This window comes from Elgaria multicarinata, chromosome 10, assembly GCF_023053635.1.
Source record: "Elgaria multicarinata webbii isolate HBS135686 ecotype San Diego chromosome 10, rElgMul1.1.pri, whole genome shotgun sequence".
Classification (NCBI taxonomy): Eukaryota; Metazoa; Chordata; class Lepidosauria; order Squamata; family Anguidae; genus Elgaria; species Elgaria multicarinata.
In genome coordinates this window covers 6,472,787-6,493,686 of record NC_086180.1, presented here as the reverse complement: position 1 = coordinate 6,493,686, position 20,900 = coordinate 6,472,787, and the positions used below count along the sequence as shown (strand labels likewise).

At 47.7% G+C, this 20,900-nt stretch overlaps 1 protein-coding gene across 1 annotated transcript in view; it reads right to left on the bottom strand.

The window, feature by feature from the left end:
- Positions 1-12,667: 12,667 nt before the first annotated feature.
- Positions 12,668-20,900, bottom strand: part of SLC4A11 (solute carrier family 4 member 11) — a 138,724-nt gene continuing 130,491 nt past the window's right edge. Inside the window, exons 17-19 of the mRNA XM_063136068.1 lie at positions 17,787-17,982; positions 14,672-14,841; positions 12,668-12,760 (exon numbers count right to left, since the gene is read on the bottom strand). Of these exons, the coding sequence (XP_062992138.1) occupies positions 12,697-12,760; positions 14,672-14,841; positions 17,787-17,982 (430 nt within the window). The 3' untranslated portion in view covers positions 12,668-12,696. The remainder of the gene's footprint in view (positions 12,761-14,671; positions 14,842-17,786; positions 17,983-20,900) is intronic.

Below are 20,900 nucleotides of genomic sequence, written 5' to 3'. Positions count from 1 at the left end.
GAATAGCAGAGTTGGAAGGGGCCTACAAGGCCATCGAGTCCAACCCCCTGCTCAATGCAATGGATACAACCCCTTCATTCATGTGTGTTTTGAGTCAATGAATGTCAAGGTTAAAACTCAGACACGGCACGTTTTTTCTCCTCACACAACAACTCCTGTAGCTCATTGAATCATGTTTTAAGTCTCTACTGTTTTGTTTCCAGACCCCTGATCACCCTCGTTGCCCTCCTCTGAACCCCCTCCAGCTTGTCTGCGTCCTTCTTGAAGTGTGGTGCCCAGAACTGGACGCAATACTCAATAGCAGTCATTGAATATCTGCATTTCTCCCTACAGACAGCAGATGGCAACTTCTTTCAGCAAATCATGCATTTGGTGTAATAGAAGACATGGGAAGTTTACTATGCAGAAAAGAGTTTGTAACACATCCATGTGCTAAGTGCCCACCCCCCACCCCCAATATCCCCATCCACTTTGGCTAGGTTTCATATCTGCTCATTCCTCCCACGATTCTCTGTTGAAGAGCTACCAAGCTCATCTTGACAATGACTCTTCCCTTCCTCAAGACGCTTTTAGCCCTGAGCCTCTTTCATTTTCTCTGTCTCCCATTATCCTTGAACTCCTGAAGTCACGATAACCTCGCAAGTCACATTCAATTAAATCTCTCTGCATTTTCGAGACATGTTCCCCTGGGTGGGTTGGAACTAAACGGGGTGTGGGTGGGATGGGGCAATCCAGGGCCAAGATCTGGATTTTTGCATGCGACTTACTGATTTCACTGCAAACATTCAAAGGCAACCCTGCATGATTGGATTGTTGGGCTGTTCTAATCAATTTGAAGGAAATTATTGTTAAAGCATCCACCTTGCTTAGTGGTTTACTGTATTCTCTGCGCTTGCCCTGCCCCCCCCCCCATTTAATAATGGATTTTCATTGTATTATGTTAAATCAACAGTTACCGAGGAATCTGCCTTAAATCAAATTCAGTTTATGCAGCTGGGGAATCCAGGAAAATATTGCATTGTTGAGCGCTCTGATTTAGGACACATGATTCCATTCTCCCTCCCATGCTGTTTACCACCTCTTTTGGCCACTGAGCTAAAGGTTTTCATTGGACTTTAGGATCATAGAATCCTAGAAAAGTAGAGTTGGAAGGGGCCTCTAAGGCCATCGAGTCCAACCCCCTGCTCAAGGCAGGAATCCACCCTAAAGCATCCCTGACAGATGGTTGTCCAGCTGCCTCTTGAAGGCCTCTAGTGTGGGAGAGCCCACAACTTCCCTAGGTCATTGGTTCCATGGTTGTACTGCTCTAACTGTCAGGAAGTTTTTCCTGCTGTTCAGCCGGAATCTGGCTTCCTGTAACTTGAGCCCCTTATTCCGTGTCCTGCACTCTGGGAGGATCGAGAAGAGATCCTGGCATTCCTCTGTGGGACAACCTTTTAAGTATTTGAAGAGTGCTCTCATGTCTCCCCTCCATCTTCTCTTCTCCAGGCTAAACATGCCCAGTTCTTTCAGTCTCTCCTCATAGGGCTTTGTTTCCAGATCCCTGATCATCCTGGTTGCCCTCCTCTGAACATGCTCCTGCCCCCTCCCCTCCTTCTGCTACCCCCCCCTCCTCTTGTGCGTAGATGATGCCATTTCGGCTACGTGAGGACCAACGCTTGGAGAATTGAGATCACTATTAGTATGCAAGACTGCTGAAGGCCTCCGGTATAAGACCTTGTGTCAGATTGGTACTTTGCAGACAAATGCACTGTAAACGTGAAGTCAGATGGCCAGACGGTCTCATCAATTCTACCTATACACCAGGGCACATAAAGCGCGGGGGCTGGGGGAATACCTCGAATACATACATTGAACAGCGAGGCGATATTGACTCTTTCTATCGAACCTCAACAAGACACTCCAAGAGGGTGCAACATTCGTTGCTGTATCTTAAGCAAAGCATCTTTTGCAAAGCTTCTTTCCTGATTTGCACTTCTGAGAGGTTCGGCACACACAGAGTCTGTATTTTGGCATCGCTGTGGAACTTGTCTCATGTGTATTTTTATTCTAAGGAAGGCGGCAGAGATGCAAAGGCAGGCAGGAACAAAAAGGTCCTAGCGCAAGTATGCTCCACTTCATGCCTTCATTGTTACTGGAGTTCAGGACCTGAGTGTCCTTTACGCTAACTGGTTTTTAGCCTGTGCCTCATGATTCTTCCTACTCTGCTGCCTAGCCCAGGTTCTGGGGCAGAATTTCCCCCCTTCCTTGGAACACCTTGAAGCCTTGTAGTTCCCAAATGAAACTTCACCCTTTGCAGAGAACCCACTGGGGCTTTTCAGCCAGCTTCCATTCTCTGGTGCAGCCCAATCACATTGTGAACTCAATTCTTTGTCCTGGGACACCCATAGAATCACAGCATAGTAGAGTTGGAAGGGGCCTATAAGGCCATAGTGTCCAACCCCCTGCTGCCTCTTGAAGGCCACTAGTGTGGGAAAGCCCACGACCTCCCTAGGTCATGGGTTCCATTGTCGTACTGCTCTAAAAAAAAAGGCCTACATCTCCCAGCATGCATGGCTGGGGCATGCTGGGAGTTGTAGGCCTTTTCTCTGTCTAAGCATGCACAGGATCATGCCTTTAATGATACACCTTGAATTAGAAGCCCATGGTTAACTGACTTGGGTGCATAGCTCAGGATTTGTCTCACCAGGTCCATGCTCTAGATTTTTTTTGAGGGAAAGTGAATGGGAATCATAGAATAGTAGAGTTGGAAGGTCCCTATAAGGTCATCAAGTCCAACCCCCTGCTCAATGCAGGAATCCACTTCAAAGCATTCCTGACTGATGGTTGTCCAGCTGCATCTTAAATGCCTCTCACATGGGATAGCCCACAACCTCCCTAGGTCATGGGTTCCATTGTCGCACTGCTCTAAGAGTCAGGAAGTTTTTCCTGATGTCCAGCCAGAATCTGGCTTCCTGTAACTTGAGCCTGTCATTCCATGTCCTGCTCTCTGGAATGATTGAGAAGAGATCCTGGCCCTCCATTGTGTGACAACCTTTCAAGTATTTGAAGAGTGCTATCATGTCTCCCCTCCATCTTCTCTTCTCCAGGCTAAACATGCCCAGATCTTTCAGTCTCTCCTCACAGGGCTTTGTTTCATCCTCGTTGCCCTCCTCTGAACATGCTCCAGCTTGTCTGCATCCTTCTTGACATGTGGTGCCCAGAACTGGATGCAACCGCAGGGTTGAATCTCATTGGCAGGGTCAGGTGGGCTTGAGAAGCATTACTGCCCTACTCTTGAGAAGCTGCATAGCTCTGAAATGCTTCACAGCCACAGAAGTGGATGATTAAGGAGGTGCATCTCTTCTGGGGCCACCTTTGTGTTTGCCACAGGCTGACACACCTGTTAGGTCATGATGGGGTTGCATTCCAGCTCTATCCCTTATAGGGGTGGCATAGGCTAGCATCGACGGTATAGACCTGCTACGGAAGGAGGAGTGTCTTCTCCCGCACTACCAAGAGGGTTGTAGAGAAAGCATAAACTTGAGAACGGCAATACTTGAAGCAGGGGCAAACGTTTCTGAATAGTCACGAGCCAGCTTGAAAATGTCCACGAGATTCCTGTATAAAAAGAAAACTGGACACAGGAAGACAACAGCTTAACGGGGGCATTTCAATGCTCAAGATTTACCTAGGTGTAGGGGGACACCTCTAAAGGTCTAGGAAGGAGGATCCTTTAGGCAAAGAGTAGAAAGAGAGATCTCTATATATTTATTTTCTTTATTAAAATACAACCAAGTTCCTTATACAAATAAAGGAATTTCTGTTGTTTTTCCAAGAAGCAATTCTTTTATCAAAAGAAAATCATTCACCGAAAAGAAAAGAAGTCGTCAACACGAGCTAAGAGGCATGCATTTTCAAATCCCAACAGAGCAAGTGCAAAGGAGAGGGAGGCGCTGTCCCCCCCCCCTCGTATTCTTCAGAGGTTCCAAAACCCGGCTGCTTTTGGCTACTTGAGAAATAAGCGTTAATAGAGCCGACCTCCAGTCCAAACTGATAAGGGACCCCCCTTCTCACGACAAACTATAGCAGCAACAAGAACCAGATACATTCCACGCAACAGATAGAAAAACGAACAAACAAACCCGAAATTAAGAGTGAGGCAAAGGGGGAGGTGAAAGCGATGCCACCCCCACCCCCATCCCTCCAAACTAGCGGTCGCCCCGTGTGTTTTAGATTGTCTACACGCAACATCTCCTTGTGGTTGGCCCCACCGTAGGGCACACAATTTGCGGGATTTGTGCCGTCTGTATCAAGGAAGGGAAGAATGGGTAAATTAGGAGATTCAATTGCCATCACCCTGCCTTGAGTCTTGTTAGCTGCTCTGTATCTCTCAAAAGGCCAGGGATAATGCCTCCATTCCAATTGAGTTCAGTTGTGCGCAACGAATTTGCCCCGAGATGTTTCATACTACCATTTTATGTGTGACAGAAACCCCCCACAACTGGACTGGGGAACATGATGCATCGAAATTATATTCCCCACCTTCTGGAAAACGCTCAGATTTTTGGATGGAGTCACATGGCAGAGAGATGTGGCATCATGAGGTGTCTGAACATTTGATGACCAAAAATAGTATACTATACATCCTGCAATAACCACATTTTAGAAAAAAGAGAGATGGTTGAATGAATTCCCGCAGGCTTAAGTTGCCAGAGTTCCTAGAAAATGGTTACCCAAAGGCGAGAGCCGTGGGTGGCCTCTAGCCCATATACCTAATTCGGCCCGTGGGCAGGAAGCAGGGAGAGGAACCTATCCAATAGAGTAGGCCTCCATTGGACATCTGCTCTTAACAGACTTCTAACAAATAGGGGATCGCTTCACTGATATGAATATTAATACTACAATTTAAACCTGCGGTTCAGAACACAAACACAACTATTTCATTTTCTAATTGGGTTTTATCCAATGTTAGTCTAACTTAAATCCCATTCATTTCAGTAGGTCTACTCTAAATAGGACTAGCATAGGATGCAGCCCAAACCATCTAAAACAAAACATGGAGAAGTCAACGCAAACATAACTTCAATTTTTTTTTTAAAAAAAGAAAGAAGTTCAAACACAATCAGTGGAATAGGTTGATAAGATCTTAATCTGGCTACCCATCAATTAAATTGATTGGTAGGGTTTTTTTGGGGGGTGTGTGTGTCAAATACTCTTTGATGAACAAGCCTGAAAACCACATGGATTAAAAAAAAAATTCACTTTGAAAGGCTGGGAGCAAGAATGAATAATTCAAATGCACATACGCCATCGCATTTGAAAATGCGCGTTTCAGCTGAGCGAAATCGTCGCCACTACAAACGCTGGAAACCCATTTGCTTCAAAACTATCTCCACAGCTCTAAAAAGGTTACAAAGGAAAATTGCTAAATAATTACACACATTCAAATACTGGCTAAAAACTCTGTTCGGCTAAATAGCTGAGTCCATTGTACCAGACAACAAACTGAGCAAGGAAAATCGATCGATTTAAAAATAAATAAATCTAGGCGTTTTCCCCAATAAGTCAAGCCTTCAACCTGTTTACAGATCCTGCCCCCCAAGTTATCATTTTAACACCTTCCCATTCACCAATGGCTCCCTTACATTCTGGTGCTTCATCGCCTGCCTGGGTATCAGAGGAAATGAACTCTTGAGTAAAACCCAATGGGCCTGCAATAACTCCTTGCCTATTGATGAGCAGGAGACTAATGCAATCTCAGCTTTAGGAGGTGAACATTGTTTGAGGGGATCAGGTGAGCAAATATTTGTGCACCTGACTCCCACAAAAAACCCTGGTGCTGAATTAAGTGAATTAAGATTCAAAATCAGCAGCACGTCATCGGAGGTTAGAATTGCTGGGCTTTAAATTGCTAGAAGCAGGGATGTGAGAAAAGCCGGGTCTTAGAAAAACAGAGATGCTCTAAGCACAGGAAAACTGCGTAACAACCCACCTGGGGAGGGGGGCAGGCAGGCAGGTGCCTTTCTCTCCACCCCCCTCCCCAAGCATGGTTGGTGCAGACATGCACACACACACACCCTTGACATTTCCTTCCAAGGTTAGGCCATGGGACGGGTAAGGCGAAATCGTCAGAAGACAATATGAACAGTGAATGCACAGAGTTGGGTGGAAATGAGCAGTGTGAGAGTTTTAGGATTCCAGTTGAGGAAAGGAGTCGAATTCAAAGTGGATATGGGTAAGGAGGAATTTATAGACTGGGTTAGCTTCACCTGGGAGCTAACATGAAATAAATCTGAAGGCAACTCTCAGCTGGCTGACGTGCGAGTATGAAACGCCATTCGCTGCTACTTCAGATGAATGGGTGACAAGTCCCTGTTACTCAGGAAGTGAAGTAGTTATGGATTTTTAAAGCTGAAAAACTAGTAAAATCTCCCCAATAATTATTTCTGGATTGTTTGATTGGATTAACCCATCTGGATGAAACCTCTTATTTGGGACAACATTTCGGACAGATTCCCATGCTTGGATATGACCAGTTCCACTGCCATATGACAATTTATGTTTCAGTCACTTCCTGAGAAATGTACACTTTCATCCTGATCTGGTCTGGTGAATAGTTCAGTTTGTAGACCACTCTGAACTTTTTATTTTATGAAGGCTGCCAGAAATGGATCAACCTACGGCCTGAATCTTCATTGAACAATTCATGGTACCATAATGTACCTGGATGCGTCAAGAGCTGATGGAAGATAATAATTGGTGTATATGTGTAAAGAAGATCATGCAACCCCAATCCCTTGAGAGAAAGGGATGATTCACACCATCACTTAGGTGTACTAAAAACCACGCTGGGCTGTGTTTATGGTGCTAGTCTGGATTCGCGGGGAAGAACTTTGCTTATGTAGCGCTATGACCCTATTTTCCTAATGTCTGCTGTGCAAATGTAGAAAACAGAGCTGTGATGCACAAGGGGCAAATTGCCTTTCTATTCTCACTGTGTCTGGGTATTGCTTGGAGTTAGCCTGACCTGGCTGGGCCCATGTGTGTAGACCCAAAGTCCCATCAGTCTTTTGCTGGGGAAGCTCACTGCTGTGAATAGATTTAGGCCATAGCTAGTCCTAAGGTTTATCCCTGGATCGTCCAGGGGTCAAACCTGTTCATCTAAGTGACACACAGGGGATCCAGTGCTCAGGCAGGGGCGAACCCTGGATGATCCCAGGATAAACCTTAGGTCTAGCTGTGGCCTATGTTAACTTCAGATATCCCTTTTGACCTATGGGAAGCCTTAAACAGCCCCAAGTGCTTATGGGACGCAAACCAATCCCTGCACCGGAAGTCTGTTTCAGAGACTGGAGGAGCCCAAATGCTTCAGCATGGCCAAGTTGTTAAGATGGCAGCTGGAAGATTAAGATTTAAAAGAGACTGGAAAGTGGTTTGAGGGGCAGGCTCCAGGTTTGAAGGGAGAACAGGGAGCCCACAGCAAAGTGCCTTGTTGTGGGTGCACATGGCAACGAGAGCACCAGGCCTAACCCAGCTGGGCGTGGGAGCTGCCATTTAACATTTCCCCAAAGCCCCCAACATAGCGTTGTTCAAGTGCATTATGGGAAATTAAGATGGCAGCTCGCAGACCCCTCCGCCTGGCGTTGGTAGGAGCTCTGAGGGGAAACTAAAGCCGGGCGGCATCGGGGTGGAGCCAGCTGGGGCACGGGGGGCCCATTAGCGGGCACAGAACTCTGGGTCTCTCTACTTCCCATGATGTAAACATGTATTTCTTGGGCCTGTTGTTGCTCCGGATCGAACAGGTTTGGCAGATTTTTAAAGCCACGGTAATAAGGAGACAAGAGCGGCAAGCCTGTTCACTAGAAGTAAAAGTGGGATAAGCGTGCACACGTCAGCAGGGGTTGCTTGTTCAAAGCACCTTCAACACTCGTGTGTGTGTGTGTGTGTGTGTGTGTGTGTGTGCGCGCATGTAGATTATCTGTCTCCAGTTTTAGCTTTTGATCCTTTTCCGGGAAAAGGCAAACCTAAGATATCGCTGCGTCGATGGTCAGAAGAAATGTTTGCGCACTATGTGCAAAACGGAATGAGAGGAGAAGTCACCTGTGAGTTTATTTCAGCGTTCCCAAACCCAGTGCCGGCAGATGTGTCAGTCTAGCCCAGAGCAGGGCCCAGAGACTGGGCACGATGGAGACTGTAGGCAAACACACCTGGATGGCATCAGGTTGGGGAACGCTGCTTTACTATGTCAAAACAAGTGAGAAAATCCACCCGCAGAATGTTCTGGTTTTGGCAAACTCTGTTCATATTAAGTTAGGTTAGAAGAACAACAGCCCATGGCCTCAAAAGGGTGTTTACGGACCCTTCCGACAAGCGGAATACAACAGAGAGACCCTCATCTTTCTCACATCCCTTTCTTTGGCAAGATTCACACGCAAGAAAATTCAATCAGTCTGTAGAGCTTACTGTAAAAGCATTTGTTATTTACATTCTAACTGTCTTAACCTTCACAGTGGTATTGAAAGTGCAGAATCTGTTCTGTCCATGACAGAAACGCTTCCTTCGCTAGTCTGTTTCCTGGTAACCTGAGCTGAGGTCAGTAGAAACAAGACAGGAGAGGGGGGGGGACCCGTTTGCAGCAGGAAAAGAGGAAAGCGGGGTGGTGGGGTGGGGTGGGGACTCCTGGCATGCTTCCTTCTGATCCAAGACATATTTTGAGAAAGAGAGAATCCTGGCCTGCCACCTGTTTATTCAAATGCAAGACCAGCGTTTGGCTGTAAGGTTACTGGCCTCTTTTGATTTATTTGCTGTGTTGCACAGATCTCCAAGTACTAAAACTGAGAGATAATGAATATGATGCACGCTCGAGGGAAATGTATGTCATTCAAGGAGGCATTGTGCAACTAGGAGTCAAGCCCATGCATATTTAGAGAGAAGAAATTCCTGCAACTCTCAGCATGTCCCAGTGGCTGGCTGTGGAATGCTGGGAGTTTAGGGCTTCCCCACCCACCCCGGTCTAAACATGCATAGGATTGCACCCTAAGCCATAAAACCAAGAGCAAGGCTGAGGAAGAGGTTCATTATCACAGAGCAAACGTCTGCTCTAACTGCCAACCTGCTCTTCTTGGCAAATGGATGTTCTATGCTACATCCAGGTGTACAACTGGCGACCTTTATGGGCCACAACTAAGCAGTATGCAGGTTCCGTCTTGAGGACCGCAAATAAGAAGCACAGACAGCCGCTCTTAAAAAGCTTTCTTAAAACTCCGCATGAGAACAATCTGGGATACTCCTTTTAGCGCGGTGAAGTTTGTTTTCCTAAAAGTGATTGTCTGTTGACATTTCTCATTGCCCTGTCCGTATTAAACCTTGAACATCAGCCTGCTATAGCCTGTAAGATGAGAAACCTAAGAGATTTGGGGTTGCTGCTTTGTTTGTAAAGGTTTCTACTATCTGCAGCAACCGTGATCATATAAAAATCACAGGTCATTCAAGTTATCGGTGTTTTAAGGGTTGTTTTAAAAGTAACAACAGGAGGGCTTTTCCCCTTTGCTTGCACAGTCAATGGGTTTCTTCCCTTTACAATGGCAAAAACACGAGCGTCATTTGTAAACAAATCATTTGCTGTAATATACACGGAGCTGCCAGCAAAAACGGCAGCTTTGCATCAAGTTCCCCCGAACCCCCCGTTACATGTAGTAAATGCATCCCTCATCCTAACACTGTCACACGTCTGTTTCACTACTCTCGCTCCACATCATCATCAGCTGCTTCTAGAAGGGTGGGGAGACTTACAGCAATTATTTCAAGACTCACTAGGAGTTAAGGAGGGTGACACCTTGGCACACGGCTACCGCTTTTTGGCGGCAGCCCTGAGTGTGACGTAACACATAGTCCCACCATTAGTATGTCAAAAAACAATGTCAGCTACTCCACACATGGCTCCCGCTGCTTTTATGCACCAGGAAAGCTTTACGGCGCTTTCTCCCTTCCACAGTCAACAGCCTTAATTTTCTCTATGCAGGAACGCCAGTGCCATGAGCCCACAACCCCAGTGTCAATGTCAGAAATGAGTTACAAGACCTCACGGAGCTACCTGCAAACTATATATTGTGTGTCCTACCCGCCTTGTGAAGCTCAAGTCCAAGAGGAGAGCCCTGGGTTAAAAAAAAACAGGAAAAAAACAGACAGTATTGATGAACCAACGTAATGAACCTCAGATGCAACAACTACGTCTACTTTCCATATTAAAAACAAAACATTCCTCAAAGTCGCTCCCATGTCTGAATACACAACATATCCAGAAGACTTTCCTGTGAGTAAGCAGCTTCCAGATAGAACTGGGAGTCACAAGATTTTGGAAGTGCCCTACAGTTTGCATCTGACACGTCTATCATTTGCTTCTTGTAGGCCAGATGCTAGCGTGTGTGTTTGAGCAAAAGAGATTAATAATACACAGGAGTCTTTAGAAGGCTCTGCACGTGAAGCCACCTGGAATAGTCACTGTTGTTCAAAGGCGAATCCCTTTCCCCCGCCCTTGCTCGGAGGCTGCCCGTGTTGCTCTGAAGACAGCCAACCCATTCAAGGAGGACCTCGCTGCTCTTCTATTTGGGCTGTTTCGGGACATTTCCACAGAAAGGCATTTCTTGCAGCCCATCAGCTTCTCTTTGCTAAGCTGCGTTACTAAATGGAGCGGAGAATGAAGCTTAGAGCTGCCTCTCTCCCCCCACTCTGTATATACAAATAAATCCCCACGTCTCAACTGCTTGTAAACATAGACTTGGTCTATACAACAGAGGACGCGATCCATGCCGCTTCAGACTGCAGGTGGCAGTGTGAGGGGTGCGCACAAGATTGTTTGAGCACTGTTCCTGGGGAGAACCACCACCACCTTACACAAACGACTGGCATATCAGTGAGAAGAGATGGGAAGAATATTTTCCCTTGACATCTAGTTTTCTACATGCAGGGAGTTTCTTATAAAAAAAAAAAACCACCCAAAAAACAAAGGAGACCATTGTATCAAGCAATTCCCCCACTGAAGTGATATAGTACTGCCCCATCTGGTATAGTACCGTCCTTAGACCGTCTTTTCTTTGAATCATCAAACTATCTACAGATGTAAACTCTCTTCAACCAACAGCCTAGCTTCTGGCACAATCCTGCTACCTCTCGCATCTAGTATTCTAAAATCTCAGTGCCCTCATTTTTGCAAAAGGGGTTTCAACTTCCTACACAGCAGAGGAACGCTGAGAGGGAGAGAAAATAAAATGACACTGATCTCAAATACAATATGGAATTTTTCACAGCACTTAATGCAAAAAAAAAAAAAAAAAGGCCGGAAAATACACAGATGATCATTAGGTGACACAATATATATAAATATATATATAAACAGACATCAGGAGCATTAGAATTCTTCCAGAAATATAATGTAATGCTTTGTGGGGGAGAAACAGGGAGGTTATCTACAAAACTGAAACAGTGCAGAGACTAGCAACCGATATACAGCCTAGGAAAAAACAACAAAACAAAAACAAACAAACAAACAAACAAACAAACAAACAAACCCAATGTTCACTATGTACTGTACAGTAAAATTAAATGCCAAGAGCTATCAGAAGTGATGGAGTGAAAGGGCTGAGATGAAACAGAGAAATGACCAAACACAGCAATACGTGTAAACAAGAAAATAAAGTGAATAAAGATCAAGAAAGGAAGGGGGGAAATAGGGCGGGGAGGGGGAAATAGTAACGAATCCGAGTGTAAGATACAGTACAAGTTAACACTGATTGCACAAAAACCCTTTCAGTACAGGCATCTATATCCAGGACATTTATATGCAAAATATATACACAAATCTAGGTTAGCTATGTATATATGTACACATAAGTAGTACTGTACACACTTGTTGCCATCGTGCAAATCTACTGTTCCAAGTTGGGAAAAGCTCTGCCAAAATCGTAAGCATAAAAGAAGGGTTTGGAGAATTCCCGCCTGTCTCTGGTTCCAGTTGAAAGGAGGTTTTTCTCCGCCTCACCCGGTGCGTGAATCCATTTCTGAATGTTGTTGGATTTCCCAGACTGAATACAATACCAAAATTGCAGGTTTCGGGGGTGAAACCTGTACCGGAAACCCCGTCTGGTTTTCCAGCGGTTGCTGGCTGCCCCTACCCTGATCGGCCCTCGAATCGTTGCCGCAGACAGCAGACAGGCGACAGGGAGTGGTTTATTCAGAATGAAGTCAGTTTGAGGGTACTGAGAAGGTGAGAAACTGCTATTATGGCTCCGTGTCACACTGTCATTCTGCCAAATATGAAGAGGTCGTCGCTGTTCCTCTTGCAGAGTTGCACATTTTGGGAAAGGGGGAGGGAGGGATCAAAGTGTATATAAAAAAGGGGGGGACGCCCCCTAAAATGAAAAAAAAAACAGGTGGCAATTCAAAGCCTGCGTCTTTGGGATTTCCATAGGGCTAGCTTGCTTGCTCAGCTCACAAGAGAATAGATTGCCCCCTCCCCCCCGCCCCCCCAAAACACGGGCACTTGGTCGGTCTCTGGCAACATGCCTTTGGGTAGTAAGTATTAGTAGTAGTAGTGCAGAGGTACAAAAGTCACAGAGGTTCAAGAACAAACCAACGTCAAACGGGTAACTCGGCTTCCTTTCCGTTCGAAAAATGGCGAGCGCCGTTGCCAGGATGCGGGGCTGTTCCCCCCAGCGCTTAGTGCTCAGCGTCCATTGCATCTAAGTATTTCGCTTCAATGATCCTGGGGAGCAAGTTATACCTGGGCGGAGGAAGAACAGGAAGGGCGCCGTTAGATTCCCCAAGTATTAAGCGCTGTTAGAAGGGACGATTTTCAGTGCCACCGTAGGACCTGGCATTTCACCCGAGCCTTTGGGTCTTCGGGATTGTAGCTTGGTTTTGATTCGGTCGTTCGGATTACTCAAGCTGATTTTGCATTGTTGGGGTTTTATGTTTTTATTACTGCATCCCACCCTGAGATCTATCGATGCAGGGCAGGGTTAGAAATATTTTAATATTTATGATTTATTTATTGTTTATAATAAATAAATAATAGTTCCAGGTCTCCGTGAACTTCCAGCGTTTTTCCTTTGCGCTCTGCAGCACTCAGCGCGTCTAAAGCCACGGCATTGTAAACGGCCGTCTAGACCGGTGTGTGTGTGTGTGTGTTTGAGCCTCTTTTAGTCCGAGGGCCGAATTCGGTGATTGGCGGGGCTGAAGGCAAAATGGGGGTGGGGCTAAAAGCTTCCAGCCTTAGACCAGAGATTCCCAACCTTTTGGGACCCGTGGGCACGTTTGGGAATTTGAGAAGCTGTTGTGGGCACCACCACAAAATGGCTCCCTTGGAGAATGTGGCTGCTCACATCATGGCTGCTGAGGGGGGGGGTGGAGTGGGGAGGGAAATGGAGAGGCTAGAGCAGTGGTTCCCAAAGTGGGCGATACTGCCCCCTTGGGGGGGGTGGGATTGCATAGGGGGGCGTTAAGAGGAAAGGGGGCGGCAGGGGGGCGCTCAAGGTGGTCTTTTCCGAGAAGCGCCTCTCCAGAAGGTCTTAAAACCCAGGGACATTTTTATGGGAGAAGGTAGTTTCATCCCAAGCCATATAGGGGAAGAAGCCACACATATATTAATACCATTTAAGAAGAGTCCTTTTGACAGTGAATTGAAATGTTTCAAAAGCACCAAAACGCTAATGAAGAGACATACCCTGCTTGGTGTGCCCCGCCACGCCGGCTGCAAAACAGAGGCGATCGCTCTCTTTTTCCTCCCTCCCTCAGCAAGCCTGCAGCGGGTGCTTCCCATTTAAAGGGGCCACCTACAGGGGGCACTGGGCATGAGTTTGTGGAACCAAGGGGGCGGTGACCTGAAAAAGTTTGGGAACCATTGGGCTAAAGGCTGGGAGGGAGGGGGGAAATGGACAGAGGTGCCTCTTGCGCCCCCACCCCCCAGTCTTCTTCTGCCCACACAGACTGTTCCCCTCAGCCATCTGTCTCTCCATTCCCATTCTCTAGTGGCTCTTTCTCTCCCTTTCTCATTCCCAGCCTCTCCTCTCTCTCCCTTCCTAGCCCCTCGCCTGGCTCTTTCTCTCCCACTCACCCCTTTATCTTACTGTTTCTCTCCACTGCCAGCCTCTAGCCTCGCTCTTTCTCTCCCTTCAGCCTCTTTACCTCGCTGTTTCTCCCCCTTCCTAGCCCTCGCCCCTTTCTCTCCCCTCTCCCTTGTTTTCGCTTCCTGTCCATTGAACAGCTGATCAGCCGCAAGGTGTTTAGAAGGGGCCAGGGAAGGAAAAGCTTTGTGGGTGCCATGGGAGGTGTGATGGGGACCCCTTAGACTGCAACTCCCATCATCTCCAGTCTACCACCTGGGCTGGAGATGAATGGGAGTTGCAGTCTAAGACATCTAGAGGGTGCTGGGGTAGGGGTCGGCTGGATTGTCGCATTAAGTCTCCATCCGTTTCCCACTTAGCCTGGCAGAGAAGACGCCCAGTTTGGCCGCTGCAGGTTAGAAGAGCTGCTAGCCTGTGACAGAAGGCAGACCAAGAGGTGGCGGCACAATGAACCCTGAGAGATGTTGAGAAGTTTCAGATCCCAAAGAGGCCAAGGCCCTATCCAAAGCTGCCCCCCCCCCCCCCCGTGGCTCTTCTGCAACCCAAAGCCAAGCAGCCGCAGAGCATACCTGATAGGGATCATTCCGATCATGATAAGGGGAAAGATCATCTTCATATAGGGTAGAGGAGACATCCCAAAGCCACAGAGGATGAGGAGCTGGAGCACCTGCAGGCCTGTGAAATAGTGGATCTTCCTCTGTGGGACCCGGCGGATGTAATGTGTCGGAGGGTATGCCGTCTGGAAAGGACAAACTGGTTAGCGCCCAGCAAACGCTTCTCGGCAGGAAACGGTAGCCACAAAGGGCACATGACACACACACACACAGCCCTGAGGGCCTCTGTCATGATGGCTGGTTGTGTAGAAAAGGGAATTTCAGCAGGTGTCCTTTGCACGCATGCAGCACCTGGTGAAATCCCCTCTTCCTCACAACAGTGAAAGCTGCAGGAGCTCTAGTTGCCCTCTAGTGCAATTGGTCACTCTAGTATAGCTCCTGCAGCTTTAACAGTGGCAATGAAAAGGGAATTTCACCAGGTGCTGCATGCATACCAATGAAATTCCCATTTATTTATTTATTTATTTATTAAATTGATATACCGCCCCATAGCCGAAGCTCTCTGGGCGGTTTACAAAAGTTAAAACAGTGAACATTAAAAAAAAGTATACAAAATTTAAAACCATCAAAAATATAAAAACAGCAGTACAAAACAACAGTATCCATTTAAACAGCAACTGTTTAAATGTAACTGTTAAAGATTCGGGAGCCTGGTCCTCTTTTCCTTATGTTCACCCTATGCTCCACCCATTGCTGGAATGCTGCTGCCAAAACCTTCTCCGAAATGGGCTGGAAGGGCTTCAGCACCCCTGGGTTGGACGAACCGCTCTTTGCAGCAAGAGGGAAGGTGGGGGCCGGGCCGGGCCGGGCCGGGCGGCCCAAGCCCTGCTCTCAAGTCACCGCTAGATTTCCGTCTTTGAGAACAAAGCGCCGTCCGTTTGATATATTCCGCCTGGCCTCATCCTGTGCGTTGCTTTGAAGTGGCTGCAGATAAAAGGAGAGCTCGTGTCCAGATTCCCACACCTGTGCAGCTGCTTCCTTCAGAGGCACCAAGCTGGTGATCCGTGCCTCCTGCCCCAGATGCTGTGGGTCACAGCTGTGCTATGCCAGCTCCACTCTGCTACTTCCTCCTTCCTAGAAAGGCTTTTGACTGCTCCAACCGAACACCAGCAAGACCGTTACGGGACAGGATTTAAACGGGGCATTGGGCACGGGACGGCCTCCGTTCAATCCCTAGTATCCTTCCACTGTCTTTTTCTGTCTCCCTGCCATTAAAATGTAAACTGTAACCCTCTTGTGACAGGAGTTGGGCCTTTTTTTTTTCTTGTTACTCCGTAGAGCGCCATGTATAATAATGGCACTCAAAACAGCAACAATCATTTCTGCTGCAGAGGTACAAAGGACAGGCTTGAGGCTGCTTGCATCCCAGGGACGGTGGCGAAGGTGAGAAATGTGCTTCATTATCAGGATCTCTTCTCGATCCTCCCAGAGTGCAGGACATGGAATAACGGGCTCAAGTTAAAGGAAGCCAGATTCCGGCTGGACATCAGGAAAAACTTCCTGACTGTTAGAGCAGTGCGACAATGGAATCAGTTACCTAGGGAGGTTGTGGGCTCTCCCACACTAGAGGCCTTCAAGAGGCAGCTGGACAAGCATCTGTCAGGGATGCTTTAGGGTGGATTCCTGCATTGAGCAGGGGGTTGGACTCGATGGCCTTGTAGGCCCCTTCCAACTCTGCTATTCCATGATTCTATGATTAAGGTCTTTTCTCTTCTTCTATTTTTACAGATTTACCCAATTCGCACCTCCTTGGCCTAAATGCAGCTTGAGGTCAGAAATCCGCATGTTTCTGAGCCTGCAGGGTGTGTCTCCTTTAAAAAAAGCACAAAAACAATTCAGCATGTGCACATTTAGGAAAATACATGATGTATTTCCAAACACTGCACATAAATGCGCTCTGGTCAATGGGCGCATCAGTCCAAAAAGCGTATGCTTCCAAACGCGCAAAGGAATGTGTGAATGTGTGATTTTGAAAAAGGCTTACAGATTTCCATATGGGTCTTTTAAAAAACAAAACAAACACAGGCACTCGTGTGGAAACAGGACGGAACGACCAGGAGTGACAGATCTGTCTGTCCCTATCCAGAAATTCCTACTCCCTCTTCAGTGTTTCTTCCCCCCCTGCAAAAGCTTATTCCTGAATGTTGAGGGACAGTCAGGAACAGCCAGCCTGGGAGGCTGCAGGAAAATCCCTCCTATGGGCCCGACAGAGCTTCCGGAAGGCACCGTGGGCATTCACGACGCTCCTTGCTTAAAAAGAAAACTAAACAAAACACGGTGTCCCTTTTTCAGAAAGAGAGAAAATTCCCCCACGGGAGCTGGGCTGTCAGGTTGACGGCGTCTGCTGCCGGGCGAGAGAGGATTTTTCTGCCGGGGACGTTTTGCCACAACATCTGCCTGTCTTTCTGCCAGCTTCTTAACCCCCCCCCCCCCCCGTCAACAAAGGGCGCTGGGCGCTGCTTCTGCCGGGCGACATGCAGCTGCAAGCAAATGATTCAGATTGCAGTGAGTGCTTCCTCCCCGGATCGGCACCGCTGGGTTGGGTTTTGGCTCGGCGTAAGGGAAAACCCACGCAAACGAAGCCCTCTGCCTGCTGCCGCGTTGGCTCAGGCTGCGAGGAAGCGTCGTCCCTGGCACTCTTTTGAAAAGCCTCTGGCGCGAGCGGGAGCCGGCTGCTCGAAATCCCAGCGGCGGCTACGTTCTTGGGTAATCGAAGGGCAGGGCCGAGGCCGCTTCCCGTGCCAGACGGCGAAAGGTTTCCTTCCCCACCCTTGGAGCGGCTGGCCGGGATTTCTTTCGCTGGCAACCCCGGTGGCATTTTGCCCGCTGCGTTTTGCTGCCGGAGCACATTCAAGACAACAAAACAGGGTGTGGGCGAGGAGGTGGGAGATCATAAAAAGCAATCAGAGGCTATTGAACGGCCGTGTTTTTCAAGCTGCGGCAATCAGCTCATTATTATGAGTTTCCTCAGGAAACAGAGGCTGGAGCGCCGCTCGGCCCGCGCTCCTTATCCTGTGCGGCCACGCTCCGGCTTGCAAACTCTCCCCCCCCCCAATGCCCCCAGGCTTACCTGCTCTTTCAGCAGGAGGGCCACCCTCTCGAAAAGCTGGTTCCCATCGATGGAGGTCAGGGCGATGTACAGGAAGAGCCCATAGAGGACGGGCTTCGGGATCAGCTGCAGCGGGAAAGGCAGGAGCAGGAGCGAGAGGCCCACCAAGAAGTTGGCCACCAACGTCGTCAGCCGGGTCTCCTTCACGCTCACGATCCTGGCCAGGGACAACAACGCACAAATCAGTTTCCTACTGAGCAGAAAACCGTCCCCCACCCTACCCCGGTCCCCTAACGGGGGCACGCAAATATGGGAACACAGAACCACAAAGGCTCTTCAGCAGCCATCACTGGCAGGCTGCAGCGTCAAGTGGCAGCGCACAGGCGAGTGGGGCGCCGTGGGCCAAACAACACAGGGACCCACATTACGTCCTGCTACTTCAGTTGCAACGGGTTCCAATGGGACACTTTTAAGGCCATAATAGGACAAGAAGCGAGCGACCTATCACCACGCGTGAACGTTTCTGAACATTGTAGGAGCGTTCAAGAGCCCTGGCACTGGGCCTCCCATGAGGCCTTTTCCCTCCATCTATCTATCCTGTCTTATTGAGGACCGTGGTGATTCAGGCACTACATCCAAGTTTGGAATTTGGTGTTGCCTAAAACAGCAAATAAGGACTTGAAAGCGTTCTGGAGAAATCTCCAGAGCCGGTGTGGGGCTAAAACAGATTCTGGCCCGCTTGCATTGGCTACCTGTATGTATCCAAGCCCGATTCAAGGCGCTGGTTTTAACCTATAAAGCCTTACACTGCTCGGGATCACAATACCTGATGGAATGTCTTTCCTGGTAGGAACCTACCCAAACACTATGTCCAACATCTAAGGTCCTCCTCCGGGTGCCTACTCCGAGGGAAGCTTGGAGGACGGCAACAAGAGAGAGGGCCTTCTCTGTGGTGGCCCCCCGACTGTGGAACGATCTCCCCGACGAGGCCCGCCTGGCGCCAATTGTGTTATCTTTTCAGCACCAGGTCAAGACTTTTCTCTTCTCCCAGGCATTTAGCAATATGTGATGAGCCTGGGTCCGTTTTTTCGGCTCATCGTTTTTTAAAGTTGTTATAGTGGTTTTAAACGTATGTGTATATTGTACGTTTTTGCGTTTTTTAATTTTTGTATGTTGTTTTTAAGTGTCTTAATCTTAGGTAAACCACCCAGAGAGCTTCGGCTATTGGGGCGGTATACTAATGTAATAAATTATTATTATTATTATTATTATTAATTATTATTATTATTATTTCCAGTTTCACAGGGAGCCCTGCACAGCCCTTTGCTCCCTTAACTAGCAAGTGACAGAATTTGTGTAACACTGCAAAATCCCACTTTCCCTGGGGCATAATTAAAGTGTTTTCTTTAGCACCAACGGCCCCAACTATTCCCGTAGTCTCTCTTCCCCCTTCGGAGCGTAAAAGTAATTTAGGCTCTGCAGCCTGCTAAATAAAAATCTCTTCAAGCAGCCCAAATCCTCCTTTCTACCTTTTAATCCTTTCTATAGCAACCGCCACCTGATTTCAGAGTGCTGGATTTCCTTTGGTTTTGTGGAATCCTCCCGTGTTTTTTTTTCCCAAAGAGAAGCTCAGCAGAAACAAAACCAGTGACTATTTTCGTGTGCGAAATCTCGCTGCAAAGAGCCAGTTATTTTGAACAACGTTCAGGACCACCTCATTGATGCCTCAAAACGAGGTCGTGTGAAGTGAACCTTGAAAAGGAGCAATTCGGAACTTGGTTCCCCAGGTGGATTTGGGGAAATACACACTTAGAAACGACCATGACCGACAGTGCGCATCGGTAGTCTTTTTTTTAAAACATAATCGCACACACTCCTCGGTGTAGAAGTGTTGCGTTTGTGGTGTGTTCTTCTTCGCGATATTCTTTTTTTTTAAAGGACAACGCTAATTATGATCATCAACGTTATTATTTTGCTAAGCATCTCTCTGAAAACTCCACTCAACTGCAGGTTAAGCGAGCCAGTCATACAGCATGGTATAAGCCAGGCCCTCCAGATGCACTTGACTACGATGACTGCATTGCCATGATGGAAATTACCGTATTTCTTCGATTGTAAGACGCCATCGATTGTAAGACACACACTAATTTCAGTACCACCAACAGGAAAAAAACCCCTAAGACACACCCGCGATTCTAAGACGCACCCCATTTTTAGAGATGTTTATATGCGGAAAAAAGTGCACCTTAGAATCGAAGAAATAGGGTACATTCCGACACAACTGGAGGGCACCGTAAGCACTATCCAACTGGGTCATTCCATGATCACAAATGATGTTGCATTCGTGGAAACTAGGCTTTGAACTATGTGCAAGAGGAGAATCCGCCTGAAGTTCTGTTTGTGCAAATGCGGTTGTGCAAATGCAGTTTTATTTATTTATTTATTACATTTATGTACCGCCCCATAGCCAAAGCTCTCTGGGTGGTTTGAAACAGTTTTTAGATTGGCTTTCCACAACCTGGTGCCCTCCTGATGCTTTGGACTACAACTTCCATAACCTCACAGTCAGCTGTGTTGCAGTCCAACACAGGGCACCAAGATGGGTAAGGCTACTCCAGAAAAAAGGGGCAGCCCAGTTTTCTACAGCTCCTCCTAAATGCTAGAATTCCTTCCCAACACCACAATATTCCTTCCTTCCTTCCTTCCTTCCAGGAACCAAGGCAGCATACATAATCCTCTTCCTCTCCATTTTATCCTCACAACAACCCTGTGAGGTAGGTTGGGCCCAAAGTCATCCAGTGAGCTTCCATGGCCAAGTAGGGACCTGAACCCAGATCTCCCGATTCCCAGGGCTTTGCTAGACCTACCTTGGAATCCGTGCAGGAGGAGGGGCGAGCCTGTGCTACAAGTAGCGCGGGCCATCGCCCCTGTCTACACGTAAGATGCAACGGGCTGCAGGAAGGACCCGTCGCGTCTGCCATTTTTTTTTTTTTTAGTTTTAAAGAGCCATGAGTGCAGGAGCGCACCAACGATAAAGGTAAGGTTGTTGTTGTTTTTTAAAAAGGGATCCTCGCTCCCCCCTGGCTCCGATGTCCCCCTGCTCTGGCTCCGATGTCCCCCCCTCTCCCCATGGCT